The sequence below is a fragment of the Lasioglossum baleicum genome, chromosome 5, assembly GCF_051020765.1.
Source record: "Lasioglossum baleicum chromosome 5, iyLasBale1, whole genome shotgun sequence".
NCBI classification, from domain to species: Eukaryota; Metazoa; Arthropoda; class Insecta; order Hymenoptera; family Halictidae; genus Lasioglossum; species Lasioglossum baleicum.
The window spans coordinates 17,304,567-17,319,390 of NC_134933.1; the positions used below are offsets into that span (position 1 = coordinate 17,304,567).

Here is a 14,824-nt window from a genome sequence, read left to right on the forward strand (position 1 = left end):
GTAGCTGCACTCCCGAGGAATTTTCACGGTGCCGCCGAAAAGAGGAAACAAAAGAATTTTCCACCCTCCCTCCCTCGCAGCGGCTGCTCGATAAAGTCTACGAATAGCTAGCTCCGTCTCCAAGATTCCGCTAGCACCGCGAAGAGTCGTCGAGTTCTCTCCTCTTCGGCTGATAAAAGGCAGACAAGACTCTCGATCGAGGGTCTCGCTTCTATCGCCTTTGCGTTCTCGCTTCGCGTTCGAAAAGGACCAAGGGTGGTCCTACTCTCTCTGCTGAAAGAATTTCGAACGATAGAAGGTAGACGATCGTTCGAGGTTCCCGAATCTTTTACCCTGTTTCGCTATTAAGTGCCATTAAACGGGAATGTTCGTTCGTTCGTTCGTCCTCCGCCGTGTAACGAGGAATCTCCGCGGTACGGATAGCAGAGAGGGAGATGATACCCAGCGAGGACTTACTCTCCTACTCTGTTTCCTCCCCTACCAGTGCAGCGTATTGCTATCTGTACGGGAGGCACACCGAATATACCGAATTCCGAATCGCGATCGTGGTACCGTGCGATTATCGGCACGTATAACGCGCTCTTTGAACACCGTACGCGTTCCAAAATTCTCAAAAATTCTCGAGAAACACTAACCGTTCACGTTTTCGCGGTTGTTCGCCGTGTTCGTTCGACGCCCCACCACCGTTGTGTGCTCGTCTCTCGGGATAGAATACGTTCAGGGAACACGCGAGCGCAGCATCCTACCACCGGGATACACCTACACACGGGCGAAGGTCGCCGGTGTCGGCCCGGAGATAAAGAGGGGAAAGGAACGCGCAGCCTCCGCATGGACCAAAATGGCCGGTCACGTGGCCGCGGATTGGACGGGAGGGCGCGATAGGGGCGTGGTGAATACACGCCACGTACCTTCCAACCCAGTCCGTCCGCGATAAAAATAAAGATCTCGACCGTGTGGTGGGGACCGGCCGTTGGTGGGGGATCGATGAGAAATACCATATAGGAGGGGGTAACGGAGAGACCAGAGGGGGACGAAAGGGGGGCGAATGGGGATGTAAGGGGGAGGCGGGAGTGCAGGGTGCACGTTGCATTCGTTACGCGTTACATTCGCCGGTGAGGGGAGAGTTTTCGCTCGTGTAGGGGAAAAGACTTTTTTATAGATCCGCTCCCGGAGTCACTGTATCCGTGATTTAAACGTATGCGTGCCACGTACATAATATGCCGTAGACAGAACGCGTGCACACTGTACATTGCGCACACTGGGATACGTACACGCGTACGCACAAGCGGACGGTAACCGTGAACGTGCAATCGAGAATATCGTGCCGGGTGTTACGCGAACGCGCGTGTAACCCGACGATCGTCATTAACAAGAGATGTTAATTGGACGCGAAGCGCCGCGCCGCGACGCCACGTCGCGTCGACCCCGACAGCTCGTCTGGATCTGCATGCACCGCGCTCGACTAATATTTTTTAACCCCTTCTTCTTCTTCTTCTTCGACTTTCCTCTCTTTCTTAGATCGCTGTTTTCAACTGACCGTCAATCGTTCGGAGGGATATGTGCTCTCGAACATCGATAACTGCAATTTCGCGCGAATTGACACGATTCACGATTTGTCCCCGATATTAGGTCATCCCACGAAGTGTGTCGTTTTTTATCTGACTTCATATAAGTACGCAAATAAACGTTCATAGAGACGTTCGCGTACATGTTTTTTACCACGTTTTTATTAGCTCGCTTTCTTGTTTTTTTGTTTGTCTGTTTGTCTGTTCGGTGGCAAAATTAGCAATTGATTTTCAACTAACTTCCTGATGAGCTAGAGACTTGAAATCGGTTATTAATTCTACGTTCTCACTGGAACTACCGAGCCCTAAACGAGATTGATGTATATTCCCTTATAATAACAATAGGAGTAACAGGTACTCGAATAAAGGAATATACCAAAAAATTTATGTCGGTCTCGGTAGTGCTGGTGCGAGGCAACTGTCTCATAAAAAAAATTAATTTTTAAAGACACCCATGTATGACCGACGTGGGAGTCGACGTGTTAAAGATCGATACGCTTTACGGTTGAGACTGAAACTTGAAAGGGTCGAGAGCTCGAACCCAAGAATAATCGAAAGAGCCACAGAGAAACGGAGTATCGAAGGTGCAACAGAAGGTATGGTAAAGAATGAACGAGGGCGACTGGCTCGAAAAGTGGTCCGTTGAGGTGTTGACGGCGGGAGAATGGTAATTTCGAGTTTCCGAGAATCGCACGGATCGAAATATTCTATTGTGGGCGTGCGTACATTGGCCGGAGCGTTTCAACAGGATGACACGTATTCCTTGGGACGACACGACGAGTGCAGGACTCGTGGACAGAGCCATGCGGCGGTTGTTTGTTTGTTTGTTTGCAGGCAGACAGGCACTGCGAGAGGCTAGGTATGGCTCGTTGCATCGCTACAGGGAAAAGGGGAACGAGAAAGGGAGGCATAGATGGGTATATCGTGTTCCGTTCTATTCTACTGGTACGGGTACGGGGATGCGGTGTATGCGGTCGGGGAACGACGATACCCGCCTGAAAACCGAATGTCATCCAAGAAAGAAACGTCACAATATTCCGCGTGTCTGCAGGCCCGACCGATCCCGATTTCTATTGCACCTATGCCCCCCCTCCTGATCGAGCTCCGCTTTCGGAAACACGAGAGGCGTACGAAACACGGTCGGACCTTGCCATTCATTTTCATAGAGTCTGTTTACGTGCTCGAGGTCGGAAAGGGGATGGTTGCGGACACAAATAGCCGTATAACACGCGAATCAAAATAAAGGTGCGAACGAAACGTGCGAAATCGAGGGAGATCCTCCCGGCGCGCGGAGGTATGGGGTCGGATCGGCTGCGTCAGAAACTCCGGAGAAACAATAATAACCAGCCGTTCGAGCGACACCCTTTCCTTAAACGCCGCGTAACATTCAGGTTTTATGAATCGATAAATTTCGCGTTCGCCCGGACCGACCTCCCAATTTGCTATCGTGCGAGTTGACGCGTAAATCACCGATCGTCTCGTTAACCGAGAAATCCTTTCGGCATCTGCGCAGTCTATGTAAACACACGGGCTCGCACAGGCAGACGGGACACGCACATCAGCGCGGGAACTCGTGTGCGTGTACGTATACGGCTGAACGGTACCTTTCTTGAAAAAGCAAGCGTGTCCTGGCAGGACACGAGGTCTCCGCGCCGCCGTAATCCGACGTCCGAATGTTTGACAGAATAATTTTCACGTTAGCAGGGTGCGTTATGCTCTTTTATGCTCGCGCCCGGCCCTAAGCATTGTCACCGAAATAAGCCGTATCCCACACCGTACGGCCCCCTCAGCTTTTATGCGCTTTTGCGAGTATACCGTCGCCGTCACTGTCGTCGTCGACGTCGCCGTAGCCCGTCGCCGACGCAGTTCGCTTCACAAAAACCTGGGGAACCCCGGGGTCCGGCTGCAATACGGACGCGAAACGACCCTGAGAGGAAGAAAGACGGATAGATTAGAAGCTAAGCCAAACGTCGACCGCGTTACACCGGTGGCTTCTTCCTATCCACGCATCAGAACCATCCCTATTTCCTCTGGAATCTAGAATACTTGTTCCCACTATTCCAGCCCCGTTTCATCCTCTCATCGCGGGAAGATACTCGGGAAACCGTTCCATCATTTCCAATTTGTCGGTAGATACTGTTTGACCGAAAGGAACGCCAAACGGACTTCTGCCGTTGCAAAATTATTAAGCCATTACTAGGGTCTCACAATGGTTACCCTTGGCGTCGTCCTGGAGTCCAGGAAAGGATGGCGATAAACGAGGACGTCATATACATTAACCCTTCCCAATTCTTCCCGGCAAGGACTAAGGGCTGTCCAGCTAAACTTCACAGCATCTTCGTTTAGCACGAATCTATGAGAGCCCTTGTGCGATAGGGTTGTAGTCGCAACGGTGGGCGGGGTCGAAAGTAACAATTAGGCTTTGCACTACAATTACACCAAAACCTTCGCATTTACAACGAAAATTTGCATCCACTAATTACTTGATATTATTTAACCATGGTATTTCCGATTTGCATCAACTAATGTTGAAGTTTCTATCGAATAACGGAGAAAGTGTCGCAATCGACCCATACCGGGGTTGTTAAAAAATGGAGCAACTGTTCCCAGTCGTTACATTCCATACACTGTACCCATTTTTCATTCGGCTTGCTGGAACGTGGGATTATTTATACATTTTTTAGCGGCATTAACACGTTCAATGCTGGGTGAATTTTGTGTGCTTCACACAACTTTCATTTATTTCGTTATGGAGCACAATTGTTTGTTACTGGATAGTACAGTTCTCTACATTATAATCTAGTTAATTTCGGCAGTATTGAATCGATGTTCAATGCCATTCACTTTATGACGATCGTTTTTAAGCGATACATCGGTGCAACCGCTATTCGTTTCTGTCCACGACTAATTGTTTTTACTGTTCTGAGCTTCCAAAACATCTAAAAATATTCTAGAATTCGTATTGGAGTTCCTGTTTTAACGACCCGGATTACCCACGGAGGGTTAAATGAAGTAAATGGTTGGGTTTGGTGTGCCGAAAAGTTTCCTATCGCGTGAACGCTCTTCGATTTGTGTCAGCTCGTCATACATGCATACAACTCGTTCGTGTTCGTTCCCGAGAAGCAACGACGCCGATCAAGCCACTCAGCCACGCCAGAATGCATCGAGATCAGGCTGTTCCGGGGGTCTCTGTCACTCGATCCCGAATCGGACAGTTTTCGTCAAAAGTCTGTCACCCGACCACGGTAAAGAACCTCTCTCTCTCCCTCTGTCCGTCCGTCCCTCGGAAAGTTTGCCTATACAACGAGGTATTATGGAGAGAGAAGGATGGACGTCGCCAGGAATGCAAGTAGGTGGGCCTTTACCACTTACATTTGACACCTTTCGGTCCAATAAAATCAAATGGTTCGGTGGAATGCGGTCCTCCGGTTCGAGACAGAAGTGTCGTTTCCACGGCAGAAGAGAGAGAGACTCCTCTTCTCGTTGGCTGGCCGACCGAATTCTCTCCGAGCCCGACGATTACATCTCGAACCCTTGATAAGGGTTACGGGTTCCATCGTCGACTTTCTCTTCGCGATCGTGCGACGCGATTTCGATCCGCCTGTCGTTCGTCCAAGGTTTCGCGAATCGACGAGAAAAGGAGGAACGGCCGATGCAAGCAGTTGTACCCGCAATCAACGGTTATGCGTACATTAACGCTTATATAATAATATAGCAGTGATTACTTTAGAAAGCCGCGTTCGGCTACGCATCTGGTTCGGTGAACCGTGACCGATTGCACCGCGGTTAAACCTCTCTCGCTAAACTCCTCGTTTGTACATTTGTGCCGTAGGATTTCGATACACGTGCAGCTATCGTATGCATGTATCTACAGGGTCTTTCAAAACGTACTTTAGGATATTGAATGGTATTACAGTGGATAACAAAAATAAGTTAATACTCATATTTTCAATAATGAAATCACGATAACAGTAATATTTATTCACTTATAAAAATAAACCAGTTGATTACATATTTAATGGTAATGTTGACAACAAAATTTATCACGATTATCACAGTGATCTGAAGATTTATCAAGATATTGATCTTTCTATACTATATGTATATACAAAATTTGGTGTGATAAAAGTAAGTTAAAGCATCGTTTAATAACACTGTCCAACACCAAATTTGTTTCACGATTACATTGTGATGGTGGTTCTTATAGAGTTTTATGCGCTGATTCCGAATCTGCCCTTAATTTTTCTCCTTAAATATGTAATCAACTTGTTTATTTTTATAAGTGAATAAATATTACCGTTATCGTGATTTCATTATTGAAAATATGAGTATTAACTTACTTTTGGTATCCACTGTAATTAGACTGCGGATTTTATGAAATTACGACAGAAACACGAGTTGGTACAGCATGAGACAGTAAAAATGTGGGAAGTATTTAACGACAACAATATATCATATTCAATTAAGATCATTTGGAGGAAGAATGTCGCGTTAGTATTTTTATTTTGCATGAAGATCCGCAATATAGTAATAACTGGACTGCGAATCTTTATGCATTTATAGCAAAATTGAGTGGACGAAATTCAAAATTGTTGCAAAACTTTCAAAATTGAAGATATCTATACATGATTCCTGCTTTGTTAAAATCATTAAGGGAAGAAAACAACAATCAATTTAGTTTCTATTTCTCGCAATCGGCGCGGGCAATTTTCATTTTGCACGAAGATCCGCAGTACAGTAATAACTATACGCGAAACGTTCATTTCTTTTCAAGTGGAATTTCATATACACCTTAAACTGAGACATGTACAAATCTAACTATAGTTCTAAGCATAGTTCACACTTTCACTTAAAATAAAGAAATCGGATATGTGTCGTGTATTTGTGTTTCTATCAAAAAACAACTTTCTAAAATCTCTTTTGGAAGACCCTGTATAATGTACATGTGTAATAGTATAACGCCGTTATCGATTTTTACCAATGTCTTCTCCATTGTAACCGAAGAACGGTGAACAACTCCATTCGACGATAAATTCGTCGTCGCTTTCCGGTCGCTTCGGTTCGCCGCGTTTATAGGACTGTGAAATTTTTATAACGATGCGGAACAACTTGATGCCCGATTGAAAACGGACTTGGCACGACACGGGAACACCGTGGAAATAAATTGCGCGCGGCTTGTGTGCCCGAGGATTGCGCGTGAGTACGGTCCATTTCAATTGGAGCTCGTACCCGTGCCCATGCCCGTACCTTTTAAGTTTTGATGAATAGAAGCAACGAACAGGGACACGTGCAGCCCCGTTGCGACGCGCGTGCATCACGATCGATCTTTCGCGGATTTTCTCGTCCGACTCGACGAATGACTCGACGAAAAGCACACCCTTCCCATTTACATTCGTCCTAATCTGATAGGCATCGTTCCTCCAGATGTTTAGAAGAGTTGTTTGTATTGAGATGCGTGGCTCAGATATATAATCTAGTCAATTTGACACCCTCATCGAGGGCCTAATAGCTGCTTTCAACCGGGGACAGACCTCTGGGACCAGTTATCCGCAGCTTTCTTGGGTCTGGAACGGGACTGGAACTGAACGGCCTGTCTCACCCTTGTAGATTGTACGCCTATACGTAGGTATTCTAGATCCTTATAGTTCGAGAATTTGTTCTTAAACCCAGCAACATTTACAGCTGCGTTCCGCTCGATCTCGCCGTTAAAAAAACACGCGTGAGACGTGTTCACGCGTTCAGCTTCTCCATCTTCTCTTTCTCCGGATTCGTTATCAGCGTGGTTTGCATCGGGTGCAGTGGTACTTCAACGTACTTTTTCGGCGGCAGAAATCTGGAAGAATTAAAGGCCTATTTCATCTTTTTGTAACTCTCATCGAGAGATATTAATGGTTGGTTTAAAAACGGCTAAAAAATGCCGACGCGATGACACATTCACCTTTGAACGATCGGAGGGAAATGATTTCTGTCGACCTCCTTCAAGTCGGAAGCGCCGCAGATGAAGCTGACCAAAGTGCCGACGACCATCACTATCAAGAAACCGATTAGCGTGTAGTACATGAACGATATCGTGAACAGAACGAAAGGTTGATCTTCCGGATTTGGAATTGGCGAAGCGTGAAGAGTATAGTTGCTGGTCTGATTGAACGAGTCGCCTAAACACTGGTCGGTCGACGTCGGAAGCGGCGTGTAGTACAGTCGTTTGTTGGCCACGTTCACCTGAGCCCCGAGGATGATAAAAACCATGAACAGCATGGAAAGTAATCCACCGACTATCGCGCCCTTCGATGTCGCCCACGGAACCATCATTCCCAGAGTGAAGATGCCCAGCATCGCACCGGCCGTGATACCGTGCAGAGTCAAGGAGACTTGAAAAATGTCCCCTAGACGGTCCACGACGAACACGAACGCCACGCAAACCAATCCTACGACCACCACGGTGCACTGAAAATGATCGCAACATTACGATTACGATCCCATTGTTGCTAAACGAGCGGCACGTCATCCTCGTAAAGCGATAAATGCTAAACTTCTACTTAAAGGTGGGAATTTTTGTTTAGCTGACGAGGAACGTTCCGGGCGTCAGACAGACGAAAATAAAATTCGAGACCTTGTACAAAAATAACGAAGTTTATCAGTTGAGGAGATGTCAGATGTTCTGAAAATACCTAAAACAAACTTAAAGGTATGTTTGCAAAATCAACATATGCAACCGCTCGGAAAACGACACCAACTTATGGGATGACCTAATATACATTTAGAGGTATTCTTCGTCCACGAGAATCCCTACTTTGCGTTACCAGGATTCACAATAGCCCAAGACGTCTGACAAAGAACACAAATGAATGTAATAAATCCATCGAGTGTAACTAAAATAAAGCGACCCCGCTATCCCTGCACAACCTATTGGGTTTTTTTTATTACACAATCCAATACAATATAATCCTGTAGTCTAGCGTTACCACATTCTCGTGCACGAAGAATAACAGCTGTTAATTTAATTTGTGAAATTGAGTAATTTTACGACGAATTTTACTACTATGGATAAAAACAGACTCAGGCACCGCTCTCAGAGTTTTAAACACTGCAAGTATGGTCACTTTCGCCGGAATTCCAAAAGTACCTTCATGATGTTTGCCGCTCTGGCCTCTTTATTGTTGCTTTCCGGAAGCCAGGGATCGATGAAATCCTCGTAAATTGTACCAGCCACTGTGTTCAAATTGGCGCTCATCGTGGAAAGACCAGCACTGACCAGGCCGGCCAGAAAAAGACCCGGAAGTCCTGGGATACCCGCGGCTACGTCCATCACATAATACGGCAGTAATTGGTCGCTCCTCGTGATTACCTGAAAACCGATGGAGAACGATAAACCTGTAGATCTAGATCGACCCACCGACAGACCAACGAATCGATCCGCCACGTCCGATTCGATCCTTTCGATTTTTCTGTGGACTTCCACGAAAGAAAAAGAAAAACGTACGCGACTGCTTATAGGGTCGCACTTGTGGTACCTGGCGTACATGATCAGGCCCGTGAACACCGAAACCCACTTTATCGCCGTCATGCATATCGCTAAAAATCCGACTGCCCTGCGGAAACAAAGAAGCACGCGATTCGTTATCGTTGTTAATACCCTGCGGATTTTTATGCAAAATAAAAATTCGGTGTATTAGTTTCAGCTGAACACTAACCGTGCCGGGTGCAAAATGTATCGAATATACAGTGAGTGCAAAAAAGTATTCATACGCCTTTTGAAATAGAATAACTCTTTTATAATTGTGCCAAACGACCTGATTTTTTATAATCAATTAGTAGCATTGGTTTACGAAATGATATGCAAAAAAGATCTTCCAAAAATTACAATTTACAAGGTTGCATGCAAAAATAAAAAAGGCATTTCTTAAAACATTTTTATTTGGGCCCTTAATGAAAATTTAAAATATATGTTTTGTAATTGAATATAAAAAGTCAGGTTGTTTGGTACAGTTATAAAAAAGTTATTCTATTTTAAAGGGCGTTCGAATACTTTTTACACTGTATATTGTTTTATAAAAATTACAAGCCTGAATATGTTAGGTTGGGGAAAAAGAAATCCATCATTTCTCCGCTTGAGATAACGTAAAAATAATGGATTTCTTTTTCCCAATCTAATGTTTAGATTTTTCACAATTTTTATAATAATACGTGCTCGGGTAAAGAAATTTATTGAATAATTTCTAATGGAAGCATCTTTATAATTTCAATAATCGCGGTACGGTTAGTGTTAATGAGATAATTAAAAAAAAAAAGAAATGTTGAGTTGGCTCGGGTGTCTTGCATTCAATGCAAACATTTTTTATTTTGCATGAAGATCGGCAGTCCAGTTAGGTTTGTGGACCATGCGGTCGAATAAACATGCGATTCCACTCACTTGTGAACCTCCCTAATGTTTGGCACCGCCAAGAATCGTTGCATGGACACTTGACTGATACCGAGTCCCGCTAGCCAAGTCATCGTCATGCCTACCGACATACCCCACAACGAGTTTCTGGTAAACAGGCTTGGATTCATGCTATAAAAATGCCGGACCATTCTTTAGCTTTATCCGATTAAACGAGCGTACCGTGATCGTTTCGCGGTTGCATCTTTATCGGGAATGTTGGACAGGTAAATACACGTTGCTTACTTCCAAAAAACGATCCTGTGCCCCTCCTCCGCCACTCTCCATGTTTCTGCCACACCTCCGATGGATATGATCCCTAAAATTAGCACGGCGAAAAGACTTCCTAGGGTTACGGTCATTTGGATGGTGTCCGCCCACACAACAGCTTTCAAACCGCCCTGCAAAAGTTCAAGCGGAAGGGCTGTGTACAAAGTGTAAACAAATATTTGGTCTTGGCTGAATGATGAAGATCTGTAAAAAAGTAGCCGCAAAATTGTCCTTGACCTGGAACTTTAAGTTCACATTCTTTTATTGCATTCTATTCTACGCATCATGCGGATAAAAAGTGCCAAAAGAACCATCGGCCAAAACTTTTCATAAAAAATAATAGCAAAATCTCGTTATTGGTACTGCTTATTTTCGTAAAAATTGTTTACATTTCTAATAAAACAAGTAGTTATTGTTCTTGTTCAGATGCTGTTTATCAGAAGTCTAACATAATCAATCATAATGAATATTACCTTCCAAGTCTTGAAAGATGTTCATCTTTTATTTCTTCTTCTGCTCTACGCCAAAGAACATTTTGTCTAATATTTCTTAATAGTCGAACTTGAATGCCAGCTTTGACCCTTGATTCCTTTGACACTTTTTATCCCCATGACGCGTAGAATACAATTCAATAAAAAAATATTTGGCCTTGAAATTCAAAGTTAAGCACAATTTTGCGTCGACTTTTTTCGCAGATCTTCATCGATCCGAAGATGTAGAATACGCCTATGGCAGTCAAGACGCACACGGCTGGGATATTCCTTGTAAATACAAGGACTGAAAGTCTCGTTAATTAATTTTCACGCGAATCATTCGCGGCAGCGATGCAATTTTGACGACGGCTTTTCACATAAATTAGAACTGCTCTGTCATGGCGACTGAATAGTGTAACATGCTACTCGGTTCCACGCGAGTTGACACTGCAAACAGAGTAATCCTTCGACAAAGACTGATACGAAAATCAGATAAAGGCCCCCGTAATTCTGTTTTAAATCACCGCTAATTACGCGGTTCATTCATAGATGTTTTATAGTCTTCGGAGCTTCCGCGAGCGGTTCCTTGAATTTCTCGATGACGGCTGTCCTTGAGGTATGTTATTCGAGTTCGTGTTCGAGCCAGTCAAACAACGAAAGCTCCCGCGTTCTTGATTTCCGAGTTTACTAGACATGTACTCACGATCGTCGTGTAAAAGATGCACACGATGCAGATGACCGGCGTGACGAGGTGCAGATTGATCGCTGTCGCTTGGGAGAACGCCAAGGCTGGCACGTAAATGATCAAAGGGACGTAGATGACCAACGAGAGGGTGTAAAGGAACGAGGCGAACGTGCGAACCGGCCTGGCGAATCTCATTTCCAAATATTCGAACGTGCTGGTCAACTGCAGTTGGTAGAACACCGGCATGTAGATAAGGGAGATGAGGCTGCACGATATCACCGACGTGAAAACGCACGCAGCGTATTGCGTGCCATATTGATAGACTTCGACGGGTATGGCCAGCAAAGAAACCGCTGATATGTGACTGAAACCAATTATCCGGACATTATTAATCGACCCGCCAGCGTAGATTCAATCGTTTCGATCGATATCCCGGTTAACCCTTTGCGCTACTATTTCCTTTTCATCGGCCCCTTTTGAAAATTGTAAATGTTACCAGTATTTCTGAGAGTTAACACGTTCACTGCCGAGCAAACTTTGCGTGTTTTATACAAGTCCGCACCACCGCCACGCATGTGCATTAGGGTGGACTTTATTTTGCGCGACACCCCCAAATACTGTTCCATTTCATGAAAAAATGATTATCCAAAGTTTTAGATCAATCGGACGTCGGGAAAACGTGCCACATTAGGGTAGACCTCAGGTATACCCGGTGAAATGTTTTTACGAGCAGTTTTTACTTTTATTTAGCATAAAGATCCACAGACGATTTATATAATCGTTTCTAAGTAAATCAATAGCGCCGGCCAGTCAACGCGGCAATCAACGTGTTAAATAATGTGTACAAAAGATAATAAACGAGTTCGACTCTCGATATTATAGGGCAAGGGGTTAACGAACGTAAACGCGCGCGGGCGTCCTCCTTATCGAGAGGATCACTCCGCACTCCCAAAGAGTATTCTACCTTGCTATTAGACTCATGCTAACCGGGAACCATGTCATCGTCTTCCCTCCGAGCAAGTATTCGGTGGTGTTGTTCTGTTTCTTACCGAAACAACCGAAATAAATGCCTATCAGAACGCTGATACCCAACAGACCGGTGAAAAGCGTGTAATCGGTCCATCCGAACGTGAGTTGCTTCAGTTGGTGGCCGATCATCTGCGAACTCGTCTCATTCTCCGTCATTCTAGAATCGATCGAATGTTACTTAATTATATGGCTCGCACCGTACACACCGAATATGAGGAACACGCTTCTCCTCGAACGTTTGCGACTCGATTGAGCTCGGTTGAACGGCCGCACTTTAAAACCGGTGTTTCTCGAGTGTGTTCTCGTTAGTTTCTTTCTCGTTACGTCTAATTTGTCTCGAAAGATAAAGGCGCGTAAGCTCGTGGAGTAAGGGAAAACGACTTTGGACCGTCTCTTCCGGTTCTCTCCAATCGATCAAACGGAAGTTCTGCTCGATCGTGAAAGCGCATACCGATTTAATTGGACGTCCACTCGCGCACTGGACGTTCAACTATCCGCATTACGCAGGATATAAAAGTCGCTTCCGGCCGTCCGAAGCACAGGATTAAAAACGGTACGATAGTTACGACACTCACGTTCTAATTTCCTGTTTCTAGCTGATTATGGCCTCATCAATGTTTTCCGACCGGTCGCTCGAAACTTAACTGGCTCTGTATATCGGCTCGAGGGATTTCTTAAGTCGGTAGCTTAAACCGTGCGAATCGGTATTGCAACGTATCGAGAGCCTTTGGAAAAGTACCCGACGAGATCTACATTCCCACTGACAACGATGACGTTCAGACCGATGCTCTATATGTTCAACGGACGTTCAATGTATACATCAGTTTAATTTACGATAGACTGATAAACTTCTGTTTATCACGATCGCGGTGTTCCGCAAATAGGTAATCATTCTTTAAATCAGCGCCTTCGAGCCGTGCCATGGATTACTTTGTACCCAAGATTGTCTCGACCTTCCTTGCCAAAAATTTACAAGATTTTTCGTCAGTCATATATCCATCGCGATAACGAAGGGAACGAGCGACGGGAGTTCTGAATCGAAGAGATGCATTAATACGAGCAATAAATTTCCGGTTGGACGTTGAACAAACGTAATCCGAGGCTCGAACGATTCTACGATTTAGGGCGCGGTTATATTGGATACGATTTTTGATCGTACGAGGCACATGCCGATCGTCTCACTTGTTTCAATGCGTCTCGAACGCGTTTGAATCATTTTTGCGATCAGATAGCATTCAAATGAAGTGGTCGAGCCGCCGCACGACGATACCAAAATGACCGAACACGGTCAATCCCTCGTTTGGGAAGGTGATTAAACGCTTTGCAAACTCGGTGAAATAAATGAGACGTTATACAGTAGACGCCCTGTTGTTATCCGGTCAACGCAATCGTCGATCGACACTTTTTGTACAGCAATATTCATATATTATTATGTGATTTCATGTATACATATACAAGTAAATAATAAATATTTTATGTATTACTTATTTTAATACTTACGAGCATTTGTGAACACTAAATATCCGATTCTCGAACAACTGCCTACATTTAAACTGTGATAATTTGGTAAAAAATTATCGTAAGACAATAAATTTGGACTCGTTTTAAAGTTAGAAGCCACGAATTTCATAATCCATCGTTAATATTATTCTATGATTTGTTGCACGAGTTTGTAGCGCGCGAGGGACTGAAGGACGTGTTCTTTTTTGAAAATGCTACACATTCAAACGTCTGTGGAAACTTTGAAAATTTTTATACGTGACTGAAACCACCATAGATTTAAAGACTGAAGCTACCGTTTTACAACGACGCCTTAGAAATTGATGTACGATTCCTTTTAGTGGTTTTATCGACCGAACTTGTTCCTCATTTTTGGTCTATAAACCGTTTGAATTTTCTGCATTTTCGGGAAAAATGGATCTTTAATTTCCCATCCGTTACATCGTGTAAATATATCTTGGAGGAAAATGAAGACTGCTTTGCGAAGATAAAGGCTTCAAAGCTTCTACTCTCCGTATTCTACGCCAGAGTCATTCATGATAAGCTCGAGCGACCGTCAATATGTATCAGTGAAATATCGGTGCGGGTCATAAATTACTCCGGCATGGGCCTTGAACTCGCAGGAGTGCGAGGGTTAAAATGAGTCGAGGCTTATGGATGTACTATTTGTTTCTACGAAATTATCACAATTTTTCGAGAATCTGCAATGTGGTGTTTTAACCCTCGGACAACGGACGATTCTTATACTATACATATAATTGGCAATGCTTAGGACCGTTCACAGCTCTAATTAATACTTTTTAATACTTTTAAATATTTAATTTTGATGATATCTCGTGTAGACACATCCGATATCCTCGATGAAACCGCTATTCAGTTAGTT

At 44.3% G+C, this 14,824-nt stretch overlaps 1 protein-coding gene across 1 annotated transcript; it reads right to left on the reverse strand.

Moving 5' to 3' along the window:
- Window positions 1-4,276: 4,276 nt before the first annotated feature.
- On the reverse strand, window positions 4,277-13,194 carry LOC143208962 (sodium-coupled monocarboxylate transporter 1). Its single transcript, XM_076423977.1, has 9 exons — window positions 13,017-13,194; window positions 12,377-12,598; window positions 11,431-11,776; window positions 10,231-10,385; window positions 9,976-10,116; window positions 9,046-9,154; window positions 8,689-8,910; window positions 7,504-8,009; window positions 4,277-7,398 (listed from the first exon to the last, which is right to left on the reverse strand). The coding sequence occupies exons 2-9, from the start codon at window positions 12,595-12,597 to the stop codon at window positions 7,296-7,298; spliced, it is 1,803 nt and encodes a 600-aa protein (XP_076280092.1). The 5' UTR covers window position 12,598; window positions 13,017-13,194; the 3' UTR covers window positions 4,277-7,295.
- Window positions 13,195-14,824: the final 1,630 nt, after the last annotated feature.

Excerpts from the sequence above, each read along its gene's own strand:
- LOC143208962 (XM_076423977.1), bottom strand. The coding sequence starts at position 12,597 with ATGACGGAGAATGAGACGAGTTCGCAGATGATCGGCCACCAACTGAAG. Across the intron at positions 9,155-9,975 it reads AACATTAGGGAGGTTCACAA|GGCAGTCGGATTTTTAGCGA; the intron begins GTGAGTGGAATC and ends TTGTTTCCGCAG. Across the intron at positions 8,010-8,688 it reads GAGCGGCAAACATCATGAAG|TGCACCGTGGTGGTCGTAGG; the intron begins GTACTTTTGGAA and ends GATCATTTTCAG.